Source organism: Bubalus bubalis, chromosome 5 (genome assembly GCF_019923935.1).
Source record: "Bubalus bubalis isolate 160015118507 breed Murrah chromosome 5, NDDB_SH_1, whole genome shotgun sequence".
Lineage (NCBI taxonomy): Eukaryota > Metazoa > Chordata > Mammalia > Artiodactyla > Bovidae > Bubalus > Bubalus bubalis.
The window spans coordinates 31,741,888-31,767,343 of NC_059161.1; the positions used below are offsets into that span (position 1 = coordinate 31,741,888).

Here is a 25,456-nt window from a genome sequence, read left to right on the forward strand (position 1 = left end):
GTCTTCCGCGCTCCCCTCTGCAAGCTGGAAAGCCTTGAGGACAGATAGGGGAGGGGTTCTCTCCTGCTTCTCCTCCTCTGTCTGAGCAGGGCCGGCTCCATCACAGGAGATGAACGATGGGGGTGGGGGAAGCCTGCCTGAACAGGATGTGAAAAGTGTTAGCCCTGAAAGGGACCAACAGGGAGGACAACATTAAAACAAAAAGCTCCTGCGTGTCAACAAAAACGCTGGACACAGCGGGCACCGCACATCCAAGTATGTCAGGGATGACTACACATCAGTGATGATGAGACAGCCAATTCAAGAGCCGGCGAGACACCGGAAATGCTTTGCAAAGAGGGGAGCAGCAGGCCAACAAGGGACGCGGCTCCCCCTCAGTTTCATCAGGAAAGCGAAATGGGGCACACGGTGGGTGGCACGGCTCTGCAGGGAGGGCTCACTGGACGTGGGCCCACTCCGTGACCCCATGAGGGCCCACGAGGTATGCACCCAGAAAGGTGCATCCACACGCACAGAAGATGTACACAAGAGAGGCTGCAGCAACGCTCTTCCTCAGTCTCAACCCCACCACACGCAGGAGAAAGGATGGATAAACTACATTCAGACAATGGAATGCCATAAACAAACCCCAAATGCAGCACAGGATTCCACTTCTAAAGTAAGAAGCAGGAATGAGGACAGTGAGGAGTGGAGGGGTCCGTGGGGTATGTGTCCTGGTGGTGATTACTCTGAGGTATCTACTTTGTGCTAATTCAGGAGCTGAAACACCTACGGCTTGTATACACTTACACATGCGTTACACTTTAAAAACTAAGAAAAATCAATCCCAACTAAACAGAGTGATTTACATTCAATGATTTTCCCCACAGCTTTCCTCTGAAAACACTAAGGCTCTGTGCCTGACCTGTCTGCAGTGTTCGCATCTCGTCAGCATGAGGCAGTGCTTCCAGTAATGGAGGTCCAGGCCTTCTTCTGTGAAGGACTCGCTCCTCTCCCCACAAAAAATACACAAACTGAAACGAGACAGAAAGGTCAGAAGTGAGGCCCAGGTTTACATTGGCCATCCCCACTCCCCAGGCTCGCAGGAGCTTCGTGACCTCCAGACCGCAGCCAGTAGCCATGGTCACGGTCCCGAGTAGGCTGCAGCTGGACCTGGAGGCAGGGCCACACCTCACCAGAGGGTCCTCAGGGAGGGCCGGATGGCTCCCTATTACAGATGTAGAAAAAGGCTTCACCATGTGGGCGTCTGAGATAAACTAGCTTAGGATCCCTCTGAATTCTGTCAGTGTCATCAAGTAGAAAGGATATTTTAAGTCACAAAAAAGAGTCGACTCTGTGTGTGTGTGTGTGTGTGTGCGTGCGCGCGTGCGCGTGCGCACACGCACGCACTCTGTAGCGTTTGACTCTGCAACCCCATGGACTGTAGCCTGCCAGGCTCCTCGATTCTCCAGGCAAGAATACTCGAGTGGCTTACCACTTCCTATTCCAGGGGATCTTCCTGACCCCGGGGATGAACCTGAGTCTCCTGCATTGCAGGCAAGCTCTTCATCACTGTACCACCAGGGAAGCCCTGAGTAGACCCAGACCTTTCTCTTAAATTCTTTGTAGATTTGTCTCGGCCACTGGACAGGAAAAAGCATTTTGCTCCTGTAAAATGAGCCTGACTATATTCAACACCCTGTGATAAACCATAATAGAACAGAATTTGAAAAACGATGTGCATACATGTATAACTGAGTCACTGTGCTATACAACACAATTCATACATTGTAATCAATGGTACTTCCATAAAACATCAAAAAAATTTTTTGAGTCTGTGACAGGCTTTTTGACAAATAGGCTGCTCACTTCTGTCGGGGAAGAGAGGGAAGGTTATCCTGACTCAGAGCTGATGCTGCCTGGTTTGGAGGCCTTTTCTGAGCTTCTGAAGTCACTGAAAAGAGCTGATCAGTTCGCGGAACCCTATGAGCCGGGAGAATATTGAAAACTCACAGTGTTTTCATGGTTGGTCCCTCTAATCACCCCACAGTGGGTTAGAGGTGGCTCTACTCACTTGTCTAAATAGTGGTTATCTGGAATTTCTGGAGCGTTTGGTGGGGCCACTTTCCTTTCTTGAGTGTCTAAAGAAATTAGAAAGTGATTTAAGTAACTTTTTGTAGAAAACTACTTTCAAAGTTTTAGTAACCAGCCGGATATGAAATACAGTTTAAAAGTACAAGTTAGTAACAGGCAATGCTTTACACTTGGCTCTGCAGCGTCTGGGATGAAGATGTTTGCTGAATATACAGAGATGGTTTCAATGCAGAGTTTTCATGATGTACATTCTACGTACCCTGGTTCTTGGCCTTCATAGCTTCACTCTTTTTTTCCTAAAACACAAAGACAGAAGGCTCAGGTCAGGCGGCTGCAGTGCCTATGAGAGTCTATCCAGGATTCAGTGTGATCCTCAAGTGTGACCTCAGAGTCTGAGGCAGAATTTCCATCCGCAAACAACACATTTGTCTGAAAGAGTCGCCCACACTTGACCTTACACCATCTCCTTTGTCCTGCTCCCCTATGGCCCCTCCCTCGGGGCTCCTGCCCTGTCTCCATGGAAACCAGTCTTTGTCAAGGCCACTTAACTCTCCTCTGGGTCACCTGCTCACCACTGGTGTCCCCCGTGGGACATTCTGTGGGCTCCCAGTGGCACGTGGCTCCCCAGCCCACTCCTCTAGGCCCTTCTTAGTTGGGCTCCCAGGGTGCCCCCGACTCCTCTGGGACTCAGTCCACCCCATCTGTCTGTACAGATCCTGAGGGTGCCCTTGTCCAGTTCCAGGCTGGACACCCACCTCTGTGCTCATGACCTGGATGTCTGTCCTGTCAGCTGGCCTCTCTGCTGCTCAGAACGTACTCAGGTCTCTGATGTCACGTGAACGTGACTTACCCAGACCAAACTCCTGCTCCCGCCCCCCGCCCTGTCCCCCCCCATGCCCGTGCCCTCGCAGCCTCTGGCGTGGAGCCCAGCACAGTCAGGAAACTCGGACACGTCACGCCTCCCTCCTCTCCCCATGTGGCCTGGCCCCAGCCCATCAGCCAGCCTGCAGGCTCTGCTTTCACACACCTGGATGCCTGCCCTTGTCACCACCTCAAGCACAGGGGCCAGAGGGACCCATCATGCCCTAGTAAGGGATTCACTTCTGCTCAAAAGTCCTGGTGGCTTCTGCATCAGCCTCCAGGAGCTCCTCCCACTCTAGGCTTTCCTCTCGTACTGGCCAGTCTGCTCGACCTGAGCTGCTAGACCCGCCAGCCTGGGCTGCCCTGGCCCAGGGGAAGGGTGTCTCACGAGGGCTTGCAGTTTCGCTGGATAACAGGGATGAGCTGGTCCGCTATCCATGGCCTTAAGTGCACTGTTATAGACACTGTCTATTGTGATAGTAGAAAATCACAGTTTACATGACAGTAAGGAACTTCTCTCAAACTTCATTTCTGAACTCAAAAACCACATAAAAACACTATTTTGGGCTAGGGACAGACTTAATAGATTGATATTGAACTTGCAAATGGGGTTCACATGATTTATACACGTATCTAGAAATGGTAAACCTATAGATGGGTTCTAGGTAATGGTGGGTTAGTACATTTTGCAGGGAGAGAAATTATGCCAAAAGTGAAATTTTAGTTTTAAATTTTACCTTAATCTATGCTTTGAACAGATTAGAAAACTGATTAGTAATTTATATCTTTTCCCTAAAACTCATGAGCAATCAGGCAATTTAAAAATATTCTGCCATTCTCAAAAGTTTTGGAGACAGCTGGTGGTGGTGGTGGTTACACAATGAGGTGAATATGCTTAAAGGCACAGAACTGTAACCTTAAAAATGGTAAATTTTATATATATTTTACAACAATAAAAACGAAAAAAAAGTGTCCTTCTCCTGTGAGACGCCATTAGCAGTCATCTCAGGACAAGGACAGGGGCCCATGCAGTGTGGTCCTGGGGCACCTCTGGAGCCCAGGAAGGGTGGGTGCACTGCGAGTGCTCAGCAAACACTGAAGGACACAGAGGAGCCAGTGAGGGTGCTCCGGGGGAGGCGGGGGATGGGCACCCTCGTGCCGTGACCACAGGGACACAGCCTGTGACCTCAGCAAGCCCCCACAGGCACTGTGACAGGGGCCACGGTGGCAAGATGGAAGGGGCGGAGCTCGGCCACCTCCAGCTCCTGACCTCGTGTGAGCACTTAGCTCTCTGCACGGTTTCTTCATCTGTATCATCGTGCTGGGAAAAAGCAGCAGCAGCCTGGCCTGCTCCAGGAGGCCTCAGGGTCTGCTGACTGTCCAGGAAGGTCCCTCATGGGCACGGGCCTCCTCCCTGTTCCCGCCAGGCGGCCGTGTTCCTGCTCTTTTCATGGATTCTGATGCACCAGCGTCACTGTCGCCCTCCGTCACAGGCACTTCGACACGCATTCTGCCATGCTTCCTTTCCTTTTCACCATTCTTAGCCACTTATTATCCTTTTTTACAAAGTGGCGGTCAGAGCACTTCCCAGGAGACCCGCTGTGGACACAACTGGGGAGTCCTCAGCTGTGTAACCAGCTCAGATGCCCATGCCCTTGCTCTCTTACTGTCACCTGAAGGACGTAACCATGAAAGCCAGGGTGATGACACACGTGTGTATGTGCTGCCGAAGCGAGCGCATGATGACATGCGTGTAAATCACAGAGGCAGGCCCTTCAGAAGGGACACGCTTCTATGGGACCAAATGCCGTCTGATTCCCTGTGCATGGGGACTAGGGCTTCCTGATGGGAACGTCTGCCTGAAACCTTCTGCTTCCTGCATAAGGAAGGCAGACATTCGAGTCAAGCTTATTTTCCTCCTTAGCCTCTGAAGGAGGTGAGGACCTGTGGGTGGGGGATCTGTCCTCGCCTGTCCCTACCCCCACCCCCTCCCCCAAGCTCCTGCAGGCCTAAGTGTCCTGTCTGCTCTAAACACAGCCGGGCCAGCAGTGCGCTTCACCCCCGACGGGAATGAAGAGCAGATGATTCAGCAGGGGATTCCTTTTATTTCCCCCTGAACTCACTGAAGAAACAGCAAAGAATAAAGATGTCTGTTTATAGAATCCCACGAAAAGCAGACCAAGCTCTCTGTTCATCTAGTAAGGAAATAACTGCTCACAGGATTTCGACTGAAAGCAGGAGGGGGAGAGACAGAGACTCCTGCTGACCTGGACTTCGGCCTGCATCTCCTTTAGGGCCGCCAACTGCCCTTGCAGAGCTCTGATTTCTTCTTTCTTTCGTTTTTCCGCTTCTTCAGCAGCAGCTCTTTTCTGTGCCTGGTATGGAAAGATTTTCCATTAGAAGCAATTTTTAGGGTAGCCTTCGGAACTGAGTGATAAGCTATAGCACATATGTCTCTTATACATTACAATCCTCGCTAAGACATTTGAATAATATACCTATGATTAAGAGAAAGATCCACCAGGTTCAGCTAATAAATGTTTACTGTTTTTACTGTTTTATTTTTAATTAAATATAAAATGCTTTACTTTATACTGGAGCCTAGCTGGTGAACATGTGCTAAATGTCTCCTATGGATAAACCTGAGGATGTCCTCACATGAGGCCACCATCACCCCTGTTCACAGACACAGTGGAGGAACCAGGACCAGTGTCTCCCGTGTCCATGCAGCTCCTTGAAACATGCGTCAGTTTACTCTGGCACCAGATTACTTCTTAAACATGGGATCAAATCATAACTTTGGGAAGTTAACTCACCCTCATCTCGGCATCTGTGGGTCTGCCATCTATTTTGGCAAACCCCTCAAAGATCGTTTTGTAGAGGACGTTCCTGCGGGTGGTGTTGTCGTCGGGCGGGAGGTACTCTAGGACGAGAGCCCGGTGCTGCGCGTACAGGTCCAGGATCATCCCCACGGCCGCCTCACGCACCTCTCGCACCCTGTGCTCCAGGGCCTGCACTGAAAACTGAGAAGAGGGCCGGGACGCGCTCTTGTGACTCAAGTTGTAAAACAGCCACGTTTAGTTTTTCTGGCGTAGAAGAAGTAGAGTGTTAAGTCGCTCAGTCACGTACGACTCTTTGCGACCCTATGGACTGTAGCCCACCAGGTTCCTCTGTGCATGGGATTCTCCAGGCAAGAATAGTGGAGTGAGTAGCCATGTAGCCATTTCCTTCTCCAGGGGATCTTCCCAACCCAGGGATTGGACCCAGGTCTCCCACATTGCAGACAGATTCTTTACCATCTGAGCCACCAAGAAAGCCCAAACATAGAGGCGATATAAACACTTTAAAAATAAAGACGACACTGCCCACAGAATTCCAGCTACTAAGATGCAGAGTTTCCCTCCCTTATTTTATACTGGAACTTGTGTATGCAATTATTGTTTTGCTCTTTCCTACTTCAGGTAATAAATGGCAGTTTTAAAGTTATATCCTCCTGTAAACTAAGCATTACAAGGCGTGTCTGTTTCAGCTGTTTCTAAGAAACAGGACCACTGCACAAGCCCCCTTGGTAGTCTCTCCAGCTCCCTGCCCCTTCCACCTGCCCCTCTCCCTCCCGAGGCATCAGTCCCTGAAGCTGGAGGACATGCAACCCCCAGACATTCTCATTAGCTGCACAGCCTATGTGCCATGTGTGTGTACACAGGCTTTTGTTTGACATCATAAATGAGCTTCCCAGGTAGCTCAGTGGTAAAGAATCTGTCTGCCAACACATGACACAAGAGATGCAGCTTTGATCTCTGGGTTGGGAAGATCCTTTGGAGGAGGAAATGGTAACTTGCTCCTATATTCTTACCTGGAGAGTCCCTATGGACAGAGGAGCCCAGTGGGCTATAGTCCACAGGGTCACAAAGAGTGGGACATGACTGAGCACACATGTACATAAATGGCTCACTGTGCTTATCATTCTGACACTTTATTTCTTATTCAATGTTTCTTTTTCAGGATCTGTGTGTGACCTTGAAGTAGATAAAGGATCTGATCCATCCATCCTAAGTGCTTTACGATCACAAGAACCTATCACAACATACCAACGTTCCCATATATAATGGCCTTTCAGGCATCGGTCTCTCACTGGCTGGGCTTCTTCACTTCCTGTCTCCACCGGCACAGCCAGGTTTTACCCTGAACCTTGTCATCCTCAAACCCAATAAGAACCTTGAGATGTTCTGACTGCAAGGAACCCGCCACCCCCTACCTGGATGGTGACCTCCCACCTCCCCAGCCCACTCATCTGTGCTCCCTCCCATCTGTCACCTCCCACGAGGTCCTCCTGCCCTGGGGGGTGGGTCCATCACTGAGTCACCCCGGCATTCCTGCCCACTCTTAAATCTGGGGTCCCCTTCCTGTTCTGTGTTCACCAGGCGAAGCAGAAGGTGCTGCAGGCTCCAGCACCCACATGTGTCAGAGGAAGCAGGGATGTTCTGAAATCATGCCTCTCCACCCCACCCCCCACTGATCTGCAGCTAGCACTCCCCAGACCCACGTGCTGCAGCCACCAGCTTGGGCCTGGCTGTGGCGGCCACCCCAAGGCGCTCACCCGCATCACACTGTCCACGGTGAAGCCCGCACCCTCCGTGCCCAGGTCCCGCAGCAGTCGCGCTAGCAGTGCCATCTGGCTCATGGCCAGGTGAGTTGAGGAGCTGGCTTTCAGCGGCTGGACCAGGTACGATGGGATGACCTGGAGAGACTTCACTTCCTTAAACAAGGCTATCTCCTAGAGAGACCAACAGCATCTGCTAAGTTTTACTGGAAAATGAGAGGGGCAACTGATTGCTAGTCGCAAAGTAAACACTGAGGGAAAAAATGGGAAATAAAAAATGACAGTGACAGATGACAGTAAAGTCATTTGTCTGTAAGCGCCTATTTCTTTTTAAGATATGATAACAATTAAGAACAAAACCCTGAATCATCAGAAAAAGGAACCATGATCACTTAGAGATGAATTAAAGCTTTACAGAAAGTGTGATTAAAACCTTAGTTTCTCTTCTCAGGATCTCACAACCTTAAGAAAAAGATTTTCTAATTTCTAAAATTCTAAAAGAAATTAAGTCTTGCTGTAAGAACCTCCATTTCAGTATTTTTAAACTTTAGCCAAGAGTGTAACAGGCACATACTCAGATGGACTGATCCCTGATGGGTTGAGATGAAAGAGGGTAAGTGCCTCCACACGCTCTACTGTCTCCACACAAGTATTTCTATAATTAAGATATTCATCACTTAACTAGCCAGATGCAAGGAAAGAAAAAATGATAAAATATTAAAGGAAAAGACTGAAGAAATGATAAAATAGTGATGAAACATGAGCTGTAACAGACAGAAGTCTGTTTTTAGCAGGTCTGTGGCCACACCACCCAAACACCTTCTCATTCTGGCAGCACCGTTGGCTCTGCCTCTGGGCCCATGAGTGGCTGGAAACCAATGGGAAGGAGGAGGGAGGGGAGCCCCCGAGAGCAGCAGGAACATTGACCTCCCTGGGAGACACAGATGCCGCGCACAAGAGGACGCACATGGCAACATGGTGTAGGCCGTCGGAAGCTGGTGCAGTATGGGAACGCCCGCACACAGAGGACGCTCAGCACCACTGCCGTCCCGGAGGTGAACGTGGCTTGGAAACAATTAGGGGCACGTTCAATGCATCCTTTGAAAGAGTTCCCCCAAATAACGCCACTCACTCATTTTCCCTGAACGTTTTAGTTCGTTAAATAAAACAAGATCGGTGGTTCTTCCTGGCGGAGAAACTATGGAAGTTTTGGCTTCCTTCCCTAGAAAGCCGGCCTGCTCATGGCACTGGGTTCACGTTTGGAGGAGCTCACAGACACCCTGTACCTTAACCTGAGGTCTCCTGGCCCAGATGGATTCCTGACAAGAGAGCAAAGCACACTCCTGTGCTGCCTGGCTCAGCGTGGGCCCCAGACTCCCAGCTGCTCACGTCCGCCTTGGCTACCCCAGTGCCCAGGCGAGAGGAGGCATGTTGGTGGAAAGAATAAAGACACTTCATCAAGACTGTGACCTGTTTATTATTATTTTTAACTCCACTTTTCTATTCTGGTCTGGCTCTCCATATATTTTTATTTATTAAAATTAAAAGCCTATGCTAAATAAGAGAAACAAAGAAAAACGGTACACTGTAGCCATGTTTAAGGCAGCATTTCACTGGGTCAGAGGAGAAGGAAGTTATGATGGTGAATCACACGGCATAACCTATGACTGGCTCGAACAGATGGGGCCTTGTAAGGTACTATACTAAGAAAGCCAAGTATCTCCGGTTATGTGTTTATTATTGATGACTTCAAACATCCTGGGGAAATCTGTACCTGAATAAAATTAGAAGCCATAAGCCGGAGGCGAGCAGAAGAGTCTCCAGTTCTCGTGAGCAAGACAGGAATCGTCCTTTCCACACAGTGAGCCGTTTCCAGCCTGCCCAGTTTGTGTTTAGGAATATACTGTGTAATTATCATTTTCAGCAGCTTCAAAGATGCCTGAAAGACCTACGAAAAAAGTGATAAACATGGATAAGCCACTCAACTCAATTCCACTAAAAAGAAACATGAAATTTACTTTCAGTAATCAACAGGAATGTTACGCTGAAAACTACACGCTGTCTGAAGGACTGAAAATGGCCACTGCCAACTGCTGTGCACACAGTTCCCTGCACACGGAGGGCACGGGCTCATCTGTGTGTGATGAGGTCTCCGACACCGCCCCTTGAGACCGAGGGTCTGACGTTTCTGCTGAACTGCATAAGGTACTGTGTGAATGCAGACGATGGTGTAACTGGGGATGTTCATTCTTACGGCCCTTTCAGAGTTAGGAAAGTTCACCGGTAACTCCAAGCTCCTCAGGTGTCGGGAAGATCAAACGTGAACCTAGCGTGAACAGTACGGCGGCCAGGCCTCTGCGCACACAGGGCCAGAGGGCACGGCCCATGGGAACAGAGCCCAGGCTCCTCGGCGACCGGGTTTCTTACTCAAGGTCTTCATCCCTAGTGACCTTGTGCTTGGTGATGACAGTAAGGGGACCAGGCTGCTTCCCGGGCCACCCTGACCTCCAGGGGATGGCCCGGCAGCTCTTGGCAGACATGGGGGCCCCTGTGGGGTGGCGGGACTCACTGGGGTCACGATGTCACGGATGGCTCTCCTGACGAGGAAGACGGCGGCCCTCAGCGTGCTCTTCAGGTCCTCTTTCGGGGTCCCCACGGGCGTGTCCGTCAGCTGCTTATGCAGGGTGAGGAGCGCGTCTTCCCGGTGCGACCACGTCTTGGAGTAGGCTCCGGCCACCTGGGAGGGCGGGGGCGGCCCTCAGGGTGGGCGGTCGGCCCAGTCCCCACCCCAGCACCCCTGGCTTTGGTTTGTGTCAACAAGACACAGCTTTTCTAAACACAGGACCTCCACCCTCTGGGTACATGGGTTTGGAGAAATACTGCTCCTAGCACGGAAAGTTTTAAGTCTGTGTCCATTAAAACACGGACAGTATTAAAAGCTCCAACAGGAGAACTTTTCGAGGCTAATGACGCTCTGGTATTTTCTTTGCTCTGCTGTCCTCGACCCTGGAGCCAGCAGTGCTCCGGGCGGGAGCTGGGTCTGGGCCCCAGACCTGTGAGCACCACAAGGAAAGGCCCTGGTTGGGATGTCCCTGGTGGTCCAGTGGTTAAAAGTCCACCTCTCAGTGCAGAGGATGCAGGTTCAATCTCTGGCTGGGGAGCTAGGATCCTCCATGCTGTAGTGCATGGGCAAATAATTAAAACAGAAAAATAAATAGAAAGAAAGGCCAGGCTCAAAGGGACGCCATCAGGAGACCTGAAATCCTAGCTGATGCTCGTGCTCTCCCACGTGATGACTGATCATCAGGACGTTCCCACTGGACAGTGAGGACAAGGGTGGGACCGGCAGAGGACCAGGAGCCCTGTGGAGCTGCCCACCCCACCTGCCGTTGGCCTCTTTCCTTACCAGGGCCTCTCCTAGCACGTCCACAGCAGAGCTGGCTTCCCGCAAGGCCTTCTCCGTCAGGGGCTCTGGCTCGCCTGCAGCGTCCGCCCTGCGAGCCTCGTCGCTGAGCACATCTCTCCTCTCTGCCTCGGAGACCGCCGCCCCGAGCTGCTTGCGGGTCACGGGGAGAGGCCGTTCATCGTAGGGCAGGGAATCGGGCTGTGGGAGGACAGGGCGGCTACAGGGCCTGGCGTGGGGTCCCCCCTCGCCTGCTGATCCCCGTCTACACCCATAGGCTGACTACCTGGGACATGTCTGGTCTGAACGATGGTATTTTGCTGAAGTATCAGTCTCATCAGGTTAGAATAATTTATGAATTGGATGTAACTGAAAAAATCAGACATGAGTTTCTATTCCCTTCTAAGCTTGTTACAGACCTAATCAACAAGCTATCTAGATTCTGCCACAATTACTGCTCACCACTAGAGATTTCAACAGCCAAAAGACCACTAGAGTAAAACTTATTACATTCTTCTGGAAAGACCTCTGGTATTTTCTCAGTTCGCTAGTTTACTTGTAACTATCAAGCCTCCTCTGAACGCATCCCTTGTCCAGCAGCCCTGCACTAACGCAGGTGGCGGAAGCCCTGGGTCCTTCTGTCACTCCTTCCAGCGCCTGCAAACCTGCGGCCCTCAGCAGAGGCCTCCTGTGGCCTGTCCTCAGTGACACACATGAGCAATGAGGCTGCCAGGTGATGAGGCCGGTCTAACCAGGGTAAACCTGGGGCCTGGGGATGGGCTCAGGGTAGGACAGATGCCGCCCACCCTCCCCCACCTCCCCAATGGCAAGATGTCCAGACTGGAAGCTGAGGCCCCTGGGACAGGTCCAGCCCACTGAGAGGGCATCCGGAACCAAGAAAGTGGACCCGCAAGATAGGAGTCAAACCTACCCTGAAACCTATGTGGACTCTTAGACTCCCAGTTATAAACACCAGTAGCCCATTGGAAACAGGCTTTCTGCCATCTGCCACACAGGCAGCTCTAACAGGGACGGCCTCGTACACGACTTGTCCTGAGGTCCCGTCAGGGTGGGAACCTCACTCATTCCCAGAAACACCCTCTCCCACACTGCAACATGTCTTTGCAAAGAGAGCAGCAGAGGCTCAGAGGAGGCAGTCTCAGTCACTGGCGGTGTTCCTGAATGCAGGGCGGGGAAGGAGGCCCCCTGCTTTTGTTCTCTGATACACTCGTTCCCCAGGAAAGCCCCCACAAGACACAGGGCCTCCATGTCTGCCCACGGCGGGAACCTGAGTTACCTACGTGGGTCTTGGGAGGGGGGTCAGTGGCGGGAGGTGGCCGGTCCACTGTGGGACGCTGAGGAGACACGTCCAGGCAGTGTGATGAAGGCTTCTCCTGAAGAAAAGGGTCCGTAAGCCGGTTTTCTGTCACCCTTTCCTCTGGCTGTGGCAGGGAGCGCATGGGCGGCTGGTGGTGGGGGCTGCTGGGACAGGCCAGGGGCTGCAGGGGCAGGTCGAGAGGCCTTCTCATCTGGGGGAAAACGGGCCGTTCAGCTCCCAGTGTCCCCGCCACACAGACCCCACCTCGTTCCCCAGGGGAGCACTGGCTTGGGAAGACACAGGTGGAAGCTGCACTAATAAGGCCACGTCACGGCCCCTGACTGCCTGATGTTACCGTGTGGACCACTCAGGGGACGCTGTACCAAAACAGGGTGGCTGCTCACAGAGTGGGCGCTGCAGCGTGGAGGCTGCAGGTGGGCGGAAGCACCTGGGCTGGACCCACACGGCCGGTGCTGGTCCCTGTGTGTCTGCAGAGCAGGCTACTTCATGTCACTCTAACAAGTGCGGTGGACTCAGCTGTGGTCGTGTGCTGGGCTGGCGGAAAGTGCTTTAGGCAGACGACCACATCTCAGGTTCCTTGTTCTCACCGCCATGGAAACAATGGGGAAACTGAGTCCCAGGGAGGATGAGGAATGAGTTTGAGACCACAGAGTGGGGCGGGTAGAGTGGGGCCACGAGCCAGCAGTGACAGCTAGAGCCTGCACTCCCCATGCTATCCCCTGAGCACCAGGCCTGTCTCCTGGCCTGGAACATGGGTCTGGACATGGGACCCTCCCCTATTGGCCCGAGCTGTCAGGGGCCCCTGTCCCTGTGCTTCCCAGGACCACATGGGTGGGGCTGCCACCAGGAGACACAGCCATCTGCTGGGAGGCTTCCCCGCTGACCTGCCGCATGTCCACCATTGGAGTCCTCCCGCAGGAGCCTGTGAAGGCTGAGCCCCTGATGCCCACCCGTGTGGATTCGGAGAATAGCTCTCCCGGCCCCCCAACTCCGGGTCCTGCTGCAGGCCCCACCCACCAGCTCGGCGTCCACCAGCTCGTGCAGCTGCAGCTGCTCATACACGCGGCTGCGGAATCGCTCCATCTGCTGCTTCTTCTCCTTGGCCAGGTCGTAGTCTTCCTTCTCCACGGCACAACGCTTCTCCACCTCGTACCTGCCCAGGCGCTCCCCTACCTGGAGCACACAGCGTCAGCTCTCGTTTCACAGACTTGCGCCCAGTGCAGAGACCGTTTCAAAGTTAACGGTTCGAGGACGGTGTGGGCGACCAGCCTCATGTCCGGGAGACGGGGGAATGACACAGGGAGTGGAGAGGACTGGCCACGGTCGCCTGCAAGCTCACAGCGGTTTAAGCATCTCAGCTTCCTGCTGCCTTAGATGGCATGCGGCCCTGAGGAGGGCTCTGCAGGACTACATGCTTGTGGTCTCTCTCACTGGCTTACACCCCTGAATCCACGCTAACCCTGTGGCCTTCTGAGGCCTGGCCCTTCTCTGGGCAGGTGCCAGGGTAATCAGACACAACGCCTATCGCGGGTGGCAGAGGAGCTGTTTCCCAGAGGCAGTACCTTCTGCAAGTCAGCGATGGCTTGTTTCAGCTTCTTGGCGTAGTCATAGCGCTCCTTCTGCACGGCCTCACGCTTCCGTTCGTCTAACCGGCGGATGATCTGTGCCACTTCTGGGTCCTGGTACATGTCAAAGGCTAAGTCGTCTAGTGGAGAGATATAATCAGACTTCCTACAGGAAAGAATAGAGTATTTTAGAGCTAGTTTTAATCTACGTGATACTGCAGGGGAGGTGCTCTCCACACACTCAGGGCTAAAGATGGGAGATGCCCGCCCCTATGGCATTTCCTGCCAACAAACCTCATTCACTCACTCTCTCATCTATCACCCACTCATTCATTCTCATTCACTCACTTGTTCACATTCACTCACTCGTTCACATTTGCTCATGCACTTACTCACTCATTCACTCATCCACTCGTTCATTCTCATTCACTCACTCATTTACTCAGCTCTTTCCCCACTCATTCACTCTCTCACTCATGCACTCATTCATATTCACTCATTTCATTCACTCATTCACATTCACTCTCATTCATTCACTCACTCACTCATTCAACAGATATTTCAAATGCAGACTGTGCCCAGCTCTGCTCTGGGTGCTGGGACATGACAGTGCACGAGAATCAGCTCCTGAATCATTTGGAGCCTTGGGAAACCAACATCAGAGCCGGCCACGACTAGGCCCTGGCCCTGCAGAGGCTGACGTGGGGGCTCAGGCTGAGCCCAGGCTTCCATTTCATGCCGCAGTAACAGCGACAAGCGTTCCAGATGCTACCACTGGGCTTGTACTTCAGGGTGTCCAACTGTACACCACCATCCAGTTCTGCAGATCAGAAAGATCCTTCCTGGAATGAATGACCCAAATGTGATCTAAATGACTGGTTTCTCATGAACTCTGACCTCCATTCCTTCCTCCTAGTTCTATAACAGGACAGCAGCTCCTGGGCCTGATGTCTAGAACCATGACACCGATCTAACTCAACAGAAGAGTTGGGGACGTGGTTCAGAACCTCCCCATCTGCGGAATCAGACGTCAACACTTCCTGTTAACTTTGGCTCGGGGGTCCTTATACACTGGGAAACTTATTAAAGATGTTATCTGTCATAAGTTTAGCTGATTAATGATAAATTCAACAGGACAGGACCACGTCCCCTTTCAAAATCATCCTACTTCTGCATGCCTTGACTCAGGTACTGGTGGGCACAGCAGCAGGCACGGTGGCTGTGGCACCTCTGTTAACCTCAGTGAGGACTGACCAGCAGAATGTCTCCATGTGCCCAAGGTCACAGTGACTATTTTTACCTAAATACACACCATATTCTCAAATCTAACTTGCTCTGCCCTGAAGTTCCAGAGATGAAACCAACACTTCATTCCACCATAGAACCCTACAAAGGTTGAGATGATGTTGGAACACCCGTCAGCAGTGCCCCAGTGGTGCCTGTGGACTCAGCCTCAGGTGCGGCCCGTGACCTGTCAAGACCTCACTTCACCTTCAGGAAAACCCTGGGTGGGGGTGCAGCAGGACAGGAAGCTGCAGTCTGCTGTCCCCCGTGGCTAACTTGAAGAAGAACTGCTTTAAACAGAAGTCACCGCTCCCCAGAGGGCTTTTATCAGAGATACTGAGCCATCAGTGAGCTTGGTCATCTCTGCTCACGAGGGCAGAGCCACAGGTGGTGCCACCATGATGCTGAAGGAAGCGGGGACGGCACCTGCTGTCAGTGCCCGCCTCCCCCAGGTGCTCCTCATGCCAACCTGACAAGGGGAGGCATCCACGTGGCTTGTGTAGGTGGGATGGCTCACCCTGCACTGTGCCTTCTTACACACTGAACTGTAAGCGTGGCCTCCACTCCAAGGCACCACGCACACCACCACCTGAGGCGACCCCTGGTCCGCCTCTCACTCGGGCTGCGGGGACCATGAAACCCAGGCCTGTAGGGGCTGGGGAGCTCTGTGGGGACGGGTTCACTGTCTGCCGGGCGCATGACTGGTATCGCCGTGGCTCTGAGCGACAGGCTGGAGAATCGACCCCACATCTGATGCAAACAGAAGAGCCGGCTGTTCTGACCACGTGCCCGTGAGCATGGAGTGACACACACCACAGGTCACGGGCAAACACCATCTACTAACATCGAGGCATCTTATCTTTTCTAAGCATCTTATCCTTTCACTCTTGGGGAGCTGCTGTCAGAAATGGGGCCCTGGGTGTCATTTTTAATTCCTCTTTCCTTAGGCTGGGTGCTGTTAGGCAGGGTGCTGAGGACTTGGTCCCAGAGAGGTGCTGGGACACAGGGAGGAAAGAGCTGTACCCTCAGCTCTGCCCTCCAAGCCTGACCTGCTGAAGAGGCAGCAGGATGGCTAAGTCTGCACAACTGTGTGCATGCAGAGCGTGAAGAGGCGCTCGGGAGAACCTGGAGACGGGCAGGTCTCACTCCCGTAAGGACTGAAGCTCTGAGCAGAGGGAGGATGAAGCTCAGTAACTGACAATCTTGGTCAATTGTTCCATCTATGAATTTACCTGCGCCACTAAAACATCAAAGGATGGCTGATGGCTCTTTTGTTTGGTGATACTGAACCACACAGGAAATGAAGTCCTCTCTGAAGGGTGCTGAATGAAATGTGCTTAAACAGAAGGGTGACCTTAATCTGCAGTGTATTTACAACAATCCCATCAATGGCTTATTCAGCTCCAGACTGCACTTTGGGTCCCCCGAGTCCAGGGTCCTTTAGAGCTGGCTTCCAGGGAGGAAGTCCCAGAAGTTTACGGCCTGGGGCGGGCGGGGCTCTTACCCAGAGCAAGTTCCTTCAAGAGCTGGGTCCTCGGCATTGTGCCCCAGGTAGTGATCAATCAGCTTCTCTCTGGAGGTCTGTGGGGGAAGTTCCGCTTAGTATCTCAGAGGAAAAGGAACAACATAAAACAAAGAGATGATATGATATGAAGGGGCTTCGGTGATCCCATTTGCTGGAGGGACAACTAAACTTCTCGAGCAAAGGAAAGTTTAAAACTACAGCTGCTGAAAAATCACCTGCGAGCTGGTCACCAGACACTTCTGTGAAAATTTATAGGATGACACTTTTGTGACAAAAATGAATGACCCCTCCTTGTTAGAAATAAATGTCTCTCTTTAGGAATGAAACTTCCCAGACTTACAATATTGCTTTCATCGCCAAAGTCTGCAGGGTCTCCAATGATATTTACTGCAACCAAAGCAACCTAAGAGAGAATTCACCAACAGAAATTAAGTATAAATGTTAGACAGGACTTAACCCCTTTATAACACTCTGATTCATCCTGTCATCAAATGGGATGATGTACATCTAAATGCACTAATTGCAAAATCTCATGCTAATATAGAATTATTAATGATTTTCAAATTACATAATATTCTAATGTTGAACCAAGTAGCTATTTTAATGTTTGAAGGATGTTAAAACAGTAACAAAGTTTTAATGCAGCCTTATATTGAAACATCCACCTGAGTTAAGAATGGGATCATATCTCCCTGATGGTGGTAAGTTAGACAATGAATGAAAATCGACATTAACGCAGCTCAGTTTGTCCGAGGCAGTGATTCTCCCATGACATGCCCCTGCCCTCGAGAATCACTGAGGCTGAGCTAAAACCCAAGGAACTCCTGGTGAACAAGGAGAGGAAATGGAGGAAAGAGACGGTTCAGAACTCTGCTGTCATGCATGGACAAGGCACCTGACTTTGTCTCAGACCCTCCTCCAGCTCACCTGCTCAGCATAAACTCTGACTGGCTGGAACACTTGCATGCCTCTGGAAGGGGCAAGGAGTGTTATAAATATCTGCTTCAATTAAAAAGACTGCTCTGATGCCTCTGATTTCCACTGTGTTAATCATGCCAAAGCAACAGAAAGGGAACCAGAGAGATTCTGGACTGCATGCCACATGAAGTCACCTTCCCAATTTCCATCAGGGGATTTACCTTACAAAAGTCTACCTAGAACAGTGTTGTCCAATAGAAATATGATGCCACATAGATAATTTTAAGTTTTCTAGTTGGCAGAGTAAAACAAAGTTTAAAAGAAACAGATAAAATTGATTGTAACAATATATTTAAACTTAATACATCCAAAATGTCTCATCTTGTTACTGAGTCTGGGTGACACACACAGCCCATGCCCGTGGACCAGTCACGCCCCCAGCATACACGGCCACATGTGACTGGTGGCCCTGAATCGGAGGAACAGCTCCAGAGAGCCTAGCGCTGCCCCACAGACAGCACCCTGAAGGAAGAGTCCAGGTTCTTCTATGAGGGGAGACACCACTGAGGGGCAGGCCCATGCGTCTCACCTGGTTATACACATTGTACTTGTTGACGTGGTTTTGGTGAAAGATGAGCTTCAGAAACTGCCCCACTGCGTCCACATACACCGACTTCAGTTCCCGGGCTTTGCAGCCTGTCTTCTCATTGTCACAGAGAGACACATAGCTGGAAGAAAGAACACACCTGTGGAACCACGTCGGTGCAGAAACGCGCTGCCCTCAGCTCCCAGTGAACTCCACAGGTTCCAAGGAAAGTTAGGCTTGGAATGAAAGAAAAAAAAACAAACCCTGGGCAAAGTCCAGAAGTCAAACTCTAAACAGTGTTCTCCAGACAAGTTCTGCATCTGAAAAGCAGCCTGAACACGACCGATCAGCGGGAACGCCGCTCAGTGAACATGCTTGGCACGCGGCAGGTGTGCACAAGCTGTGAGATCCGGACCCGCACGTGAGGGCGTGAGCAAGCACCACGGCAAGGGGGATGCCGCAGTGTTTACCCACCTTGAGGCAGAATTGTTCAGGCTAGACATCCCCACCATACACGCTAAATTCCACCCTTACCCAAGCCTCCGGAACCGCTCTGCTTGATACGGGGTGAAGTACTCGGGCAGGCTCTCACTGATGTAGAACTCAACTTTGCTGGGGATCATGTACTGATGTGCGAGCAGCTGCAGCTTCCTTATTTGACAACGCTCCACCATCTGAAGAACAATTTCTTGTGGGAACTGGCAAAACCTGAAAGCAAGCACAGTCCTGTTTTCCTGCAGGATCACCATGGAGGGTTTCAGGCGGTCCCCAGCCACACGTCCAGGTAATGGGGCAGCTCTGTGGGTTCTGACGCTGCAGGGGCCCCGGTCCTGGCCCCCTCAAAGCCTTCCAGTCACAGCTGGAACTCAGAGTGGGGTCTGCCGGGCCCCCAGATCGAATCAAACTTGGAGCGGCTAGTTTGTGGTTTGAAATGAAACCCAAAGTTTATCATGAGATAAATACACGAGATAAACAAGAGGCTGTCCAAGTGAGCCAGAGGATTTCCCGCTGGAACCCACACACTTGAGGAAACCCCTCGCTTTATAGAGTCCTGAGTGGAGTGAGCAATGAGCAATATGTCCTGAGTGCCTCTCACACTTGTTTCAGCAGCCTGGAGGAGAAGCCTACGGTTGACCCCACTGGAGCGTCAGTTTTGCTCAGAAGGCACACAGCCGTCAGAAACCTCAATGCGCAGTCCACGGTCATGACCAGGGAGACAACACAAGGCTTTGACAGTGGGTGGGGCGTGTGCTGAGCAGGCCAGGCTGGGTGTGCCCGGCAGCAGGTGTCCAGGGGCTACTGGAGCTGGGGAAGTCCTGAGGATGGGGCAGTAGGCAGGGCCCCTCCAGCACACGTCACGATGCCTGAGAGCGCAGCGGTGACCTGGCGGCTGGCCCGCGTGGCCCTCTCCTGCCTCTCCTCCCAGCTGCCTCACTACACCCCTCCAGACAGCTACACACACACGTCAGACAGCCCGGGGAGCCTCCTGTGACCCATCCCTGCTCTCCCAGCCCCATCTCATTTCTTAGCTTCCCCCTCAGCCAACATCACAGGTCACCACTGACCTCCACAAGGCCAAGTACGACATGCACCTGCCGGTCCTGACCTGGCCCTTCCTGCCCTGTTTATGCCCTGGGTAGGGTTCCAGGCTCCTTTCCCTATGCAGACTCACCGTGCGTGGGGCATACCCCCGACCCCATGGCTTTGAAAACCTCCCCTCGGGGAGGAACCCCAAGCACACACCACCCTGAGCCTGAACTGCACACCTCACAGGTGACCTGACACTGCACACAGGCATCCGAGAGGCGTGAGACACCACACAGACGAACACGCTCCCCGCCCAGCCGGCCAGCCTCCTGCCCATCCTGACAGAAGGAGCGCACAGGGAGGAATGCTAGGCTGAGCAGACGGGGCTCTGGGCACTTCTGTGTTTGACTGAGAAAGTGGGGCCAGTGACGACAGACAGAACACTCTTATTCTGGGGGTGAGATCCCTGGGGTTTCCTAATACTGAGTTTTCAAAATTGCCACTGTTGTTAAAAGAGACACATGTGGGGCAGGTCAGCCAGGAAATGGGGAACCTAGCAACTCCAGCTTCGAATACCCTTTGGCCAAGGCTGCTGTAGACATTTACGATGTTTACTGTTTCTCAATGCAGGGCACAGACACTGTAATTGGTGGTGAGACCATTCTAGACATAGGGATGCAGTGATCTGTGTGAAAAAAATTATTTATTATTAAAAAAAACAACTACAAAATTGTTTAAGGAAAACTAAGACTACTGACAAAATTTTGAAGTTGTGTATTTTAAAACCCTTCCAAAAAAAAAAGCTATGGGAATTCCCTGGTGGTACAGTGGTTAGGACTCGATGTTTTTACTGCTGTGGCCAGAGTCTGATGCCTGTCCATGCCTATTGGGAAATGAAGATCCTGTAAGCCATGCAGTGCAACCAAAAAAAAAAAAAAAAAAAGGCTATGATTTAGCTATTCAAAGGTAGCTTATTGAGAGTTTATAGATGAATCAACACTACCCCTCAAACTCATTAAAAGAAAGGACAATACATTGTAAAAGCAATGAAGGGAAACCCCATGCAAAATGGAGCCAGAGAAGACCTGAGCAGACCTTTCTCCAGAGAGGACATACAACAGATGACCAACAGGCGCATGGAAAGATGCTCCGCATCACTGATCATCAGAGCAACGCAAATCAAACCTACAATGAGACATCACCTCACATCAGCCACAATGATTATCATCAAAAAAATCCATGAATAAATGCTGGGGAAGGATAATGTCATTTGCAGGACATGGATGGACCTAGAGAGAGTCATACTGAGTGAAGTAAGTCAGACAAAGAGGGAGAAATATCATATGACATTCCTTATATGTGGACTCTAAAAAGAAATGATACAAATGAACTTACTTACAAAATAGAAAGAGACTCACAGACTTAGAGAATGAACTACCGTTGCCGGGGAGGTGCGGGAGAAGGGACAGTTAGGGAGTGTGGGATGGACCTGTGTACATCGCTATATTTAAAGGAAATAATCAACAAGGACCTACTGTATGGCAGAGGGAACTCTGCTCAATGTTATGCGGCAGCCTGGAAGGGAGAGGAGTTTGGGGAGAATGGATACATGTATATGTATGGCTGAGGCCCTTCCTGTTCACCTGAAATTATCACAACATTGTTAAACAGCTATACCTCAACACAAAATAAAAAGTTCTAAAAAATTTTTAAATTTACATACAAAAAATAAAATGGAGCTGGGTCCCTGAGGGGAGCCTTAGGCATGCCCTCCCTTCACCCCAGCCACAGAGACGCTGTCATCAGCCCGAACCTCCTCTCTCCTCCAGCGGACTGGGGTTCAGAGCAGCCCCTGCCAATTGCCCCTCTTCCCTATAAAGTGAGGTTCTTCTCTCTCCTTTGCCCCGATTCACCCATACTCTCCCCAGCGTGCCTGTCCCAAAAGCAATTTCTCTGCCATTCTGCAATCAGCTCATTCTGTGGGTAAAACAACTGACTGCTTTATTTAAGGCTTACGTCACACGGTGTTCAGAAGTGGGGTCTGCACCTCCCAGAATATTGGAAATAAAAGCAAAAATAAATAAATTGGACCTAATTAAACTTAAACGCTTTTGCACAACAAAGGAAACTATAAGCAAGGTGAAAAGACAGCCTTCAGAATGGGAGAAAATAATAGCAACCAAAGCAACGGACAAAGAATTAGTCTCAAAAATATACAAGCAACTCCTGCAGCTCAATTCCAGAAAAATAAACGACCCAATCAAACAATGGGCCAAAGAACTAAACAGACATTTCTCCAAAGAAGACATACAGATGGATAACAAACACATGAAAAGATGCTCAACATCACTCATTATCAGAGAAATGCAAATCAAAACCACAATGAGGTACCATCTCAACCAGTCAGAATGGCTGTGATCCAAAAGTCTACAAACAATAAATGCTGGAGAGGGTGTGGAGAAAAGGGAACCCTCTTACACTGTTGGTGGAAATGCAAACTAGTACAGCCACTATGGAGAACAGTGTGGAGATTTCTTAAAGAACTGGAAATAGAACTGCCATACGGCCCAGCAATCCCACTGCTGGGCATACACACCGAGGAAACCAGAATTTAAAGAGACACGTGTACCCCAATGTTCATCGCACCACTGTTTATAATAGCCAGGGCATGGAAGCAACCTAGATGTCCATCAGCAGATGAATGGATAAGAAAGCTGTGGTACATATACACAATGGAGTATTACTCAGCCATTAAAAAGAATACATTTGAATCAGTTCTAATGAGGTGGATGAAACTGGAGCCTATTATACAGAGTGAAGTAAACCAGAAAGAAAAACACCAAGACAGTATACTAATGCATATATATGGAATTTAGTAAGATGGTAACGATAACCCTGTATGCGAGACAGCAAAAGAGACACAGATGTATAGAACAGTCTTTTGGACTCTGTGGTGGGGGAATGATTTGGGAGAATGGCATTGAAACATGTATAATATCATATGTGAAACGAATCTCCAGTCCAGGTTCGATGCATGAGACAGGGTGCTCGGGGCTAGTGCACTGGGATGACCCAGAGGGATGGGATGGGGAGGGAAGTAGGAGGGGGGGTTCAGGATGGGGAACACATGTACACTTGTGGTGGACTCATGTCAATGTATGGCAAAACTACTACAATATTGTAAAGTAATTAGCCTCCAGTTAAAATAAATTTATATCAAAAAAAAAAAAAAGAAAAAGAAGTGGGGTCTGGCAGAGATGAACCGTGGAACTGCAGGGGCCCCTGCCCTTGCCCCATGCTCCCCTCCTTCAAGTCCTCCTCCTTCCAGGACAGCCAGCAAGGATCCTCTCAGGTCGAGCTGCTCCTTTTGGCTAGGCTCTTGGCTTTACCCGGGACCTGCCTATTTTCTTTTTGGGATGGCTTTGTCCTTCTGGGGGGTTGTTGTTGTTTAGTCGCTAAGTGTGCCCGATTCTTTTTGACCCCACAGACTCCCACCAGGCTCCCCTTTGGCTGGTACTCCCCAACTTGTCCTCCATGCTGGAAGTGTGCTGGAATTTTGGTAAAATTCCATTGAAATCAGACTATTTAGGGATTTTTCTTTTGCTCTTGAAAAAAGCTGAGAAATGGGACCCTGGTCACCTAAATACTTCAGGGACAGCCTTCCTTTCAGGGATCCTGGTTGGTTTTATGTTTAAAAACTATGGTCCTTCCTCAGGCACATTTTTAACTAAATGGACTGACTTCACTCCCACGTAATTCAGAATATCAACAGCCATTTTGGGGAACTTTCAACTGCCCCAATCCTATTTCTCTCAGAACCAAATGAAAAAGCCTTATTAGGATGCTTATTTTAATTGATATCTTGGAGCTTCCAAACACATTCCGGACTCAAAAATTGCCTCTTTACAAAATATCACTCCTAGGCTAGTGGGGGCAAACAAACAATGGAAAGAAGACAAGCTGACTTCTGAGGCCCCTACCCCAACCCTGTGCTACTTTCCCTCCCCTTCTGTTCACTGTCTGCTCCTCTGCACCCCTCAACCCCCACCTGAACTTCCCTTTTTCTCCAAACCCCTCCCCATTTCCCCCTTCCCTGAACTTAAATCCTGCCCCTTGAAAGCTAAGCCTTTTAGGGGTCCAGATGCTAAATCCCTAGGTTCTTAATGGTCCCTGGACTAAAGCTGAACTTTGAGCTACAGTCAGAGATTCTCCCAAAGGAACTGAGGACACCCATGCATTTGCTGAGGAGTCCAGCACACTTCTGAACTTAGCAACCTAGCTTCTCAGGTTTATGTCCATCAGGCCTGACATTGCATGAAACTTGCCTGATGGGAAAATCCTGAAAAGGATATGGAGAAACAGACTCTGACTGACAGCAGGAAACCCAAGAACTTGCTAGAAATTTTCACAGAACAGTTTCCAAAGGTTTTCTTAATCTTGATGATTGGGACAAAATTCAGGCTTGCATGCAGAAACTTATAAAGCCTGCTCATGACCACTATAGTTGACTTGAGAATGTTGGGTCTTCTTTTGGACATTCAATCCATTTGGGTTGCCTCCAACTCTGTGTTCATGAATGGGCTGAATGGGAATTCTCTTTCAGTTAAAAGGACTAGGATGGAATGGAAAACCATGTCCACTCCAGGTCTGGTTACTTTGGTAGATCAGCTTGTTTGAGCCCTGGATGAGTCAACCAAAAGGAAAGCCACTAACATCTTTAATCTTCAACAAATAGAGCCCCCGTCACACCTCCAAACAAAAACAAAACCCCTGGTCTCTGCTATTATTGCAAAAAGCCAGGACATTGGGAAAAAAAAAAAAAAAGACCTTTAGGGCTTAAGCACTGCAGGTGCCTTCCACGCTCCAAACAACCTTTCCATGTCCTCTTAACCCAAGCACCAGGCCCTGAGGAACCACAGGTATTCTTCCCACACCTTCTAATTGGCTTGGAAAAACCACCCTCTGGACTGGGAAGGAATCTGTGTCCTCACTGACACCAGAGCCACACTCTCGGTGCTCAGCCCACTGCTCTCAGGCAGCTCCTGCCTCAGAGTGCTGAACAGCTGAAAAAGCAGGGGATCTCTAACAAACCCCAGAAGGTCCCCATCTTGGAACCTGATCCCTTTGGTTCAGGCTGTTTGAGAGACACATACTCTTTTCTCCTACAGTTCTTTCACCTCTATTCGAGCAGGGGCAGAGATTTCTTAGGAAAGTGCCATCCTGGAATTTCCTTCTCCTGAAGGGGGAAACAGGTCTAGAATTTGAAATGTTGGCCATCAAAATAGCCAACCAGGTGAAATGAAAGACCTCCACTATCTTTTACTTGCTTGGTCTTAGATGTATTAGAGCTGATTTCAAGGACACTAATCACTGGTTACCACTGGATTGGCTACTGCTCTCCTTATATGAAAAATCTTCAACTAAAATTCACAGAATCCAGTGTTCTCCTATTAATATTTAAATATATCCCTCAAAACTTCTCCCCAGAATTAATCAATACCTTATAATTAAACAGAGGTCCTTAGAGGCATCAAGTCCATAGCAGAAGATTTCAAAGCCAGGGCCACATGCTCGCTCGTACCAGTCCCTGCAGCATTGTTTCGCCCATGAGAAATGCAATGGCTGAGCATGGAGGTCTGTCCAGGATCTCTGGAATCCATAATGTTGTTACCCCTGGCACCCTGTGGTCCTTAAATCCATCTAAGACCAGCATCCGTTCCTACCAGGAGCAGAATCACCCTGTGACTGCTCTGTGGGCTGCTTCCTGAGGATGAG

General features: G+C 50.3%; 1 protein-coding gene and 1 long non-coding RNA gene across 9 annotated transcripts in view; one reads left to right on the top strand and one right to left on the bottom strand.

Moving 5' to 3' along the window:
- LOC123333685 overlaps positions 1-7,523 on the top strand; it is an 18,914-nt gene extending 11,391 nt beyond the window's left edge. Inside the window, exons 3-4 of one of the 2 annotated variants that reach the window (XR_006551133.1) lie at positions 6,937-7,108; positions 7,356-7,523. This is a non-coding gene — a long non-coding RNA (uncharacterized LOC123333685). Of the gene's footprint in view, positions 1-6,936 lie in introns of both variants that reach the window. The other variant, XR_006551132.1, reaches the window with a different exon arrangement.
- Positions 1-25,456, bottom strand: part of CEP104 (centrosomal protein 104) — a 40,352-nt gene that overhangs the window by 6,226 nt on the left and 8,670 nt on the right. For 3 of the 7 annotated variants that reach the window (XM_044942902.1, XM_044942900.1, XM_044942906.1), the window contains exons 3-18: positions 18,689-18,862; positions 18,158-18,296; positions 16,991-17,053; positions 16,630-16,706; positions 13,839-14,007; positions 13,294-13,449; positions 12,239-12,466; positions 10,941-11,138; positions 10,104-10,271; positions 9,309-9,482; positions 7,532-7,708; positions 5,751-5,957; positions 5,202-5,309; positions 2,333-2,369; positions 2,054-2,120; positions 905-1,013 (exon numbers count right to left, since the gene is read on the bottom strand). In XM_044942902.1, coding sequence (XP_044798837.1) covers positions 905-1,013; positions 2,054-2,120; positions 2,333-2,369; positions 5,202-5,309; positions 5,751-5,957; positions 7,532-7,708; positions 9,309-9,482; positions 10,104-10,271; positions 10,941-11,138; positions 12,239-12,466; positions 13,294-13,449; positions 13,839-14,007; positions 16,630-16,706; positions 16,991-17,053; positions 18,158-18,296; positions 18,689-18,862 — 2,251 coding nt within the window. The remainder of the gene's footprint in view (positions 1-904; positions 1,014-2,053; positions 2,121-2,332; positions 2,370-5,201; positions 5,310-5,750; positions 5,958-7,531; positions 7,709-9,308; positions 9,483-10,103; positions 10,272-10,940; positions 11,139-12,238; positions 12,467-13,293; positions 13,450-13,838; positions 14,008-16,629; positions 16,707-16,990; positions 17,054-18,157; positions 18,297-18,688; positions 18,863-25,456) is intronic. The other 4 variants (XM_044942901.1, XM_044942903.1, XM_044942905.1 and 1 more) reach the window with 4 other exon arrangements.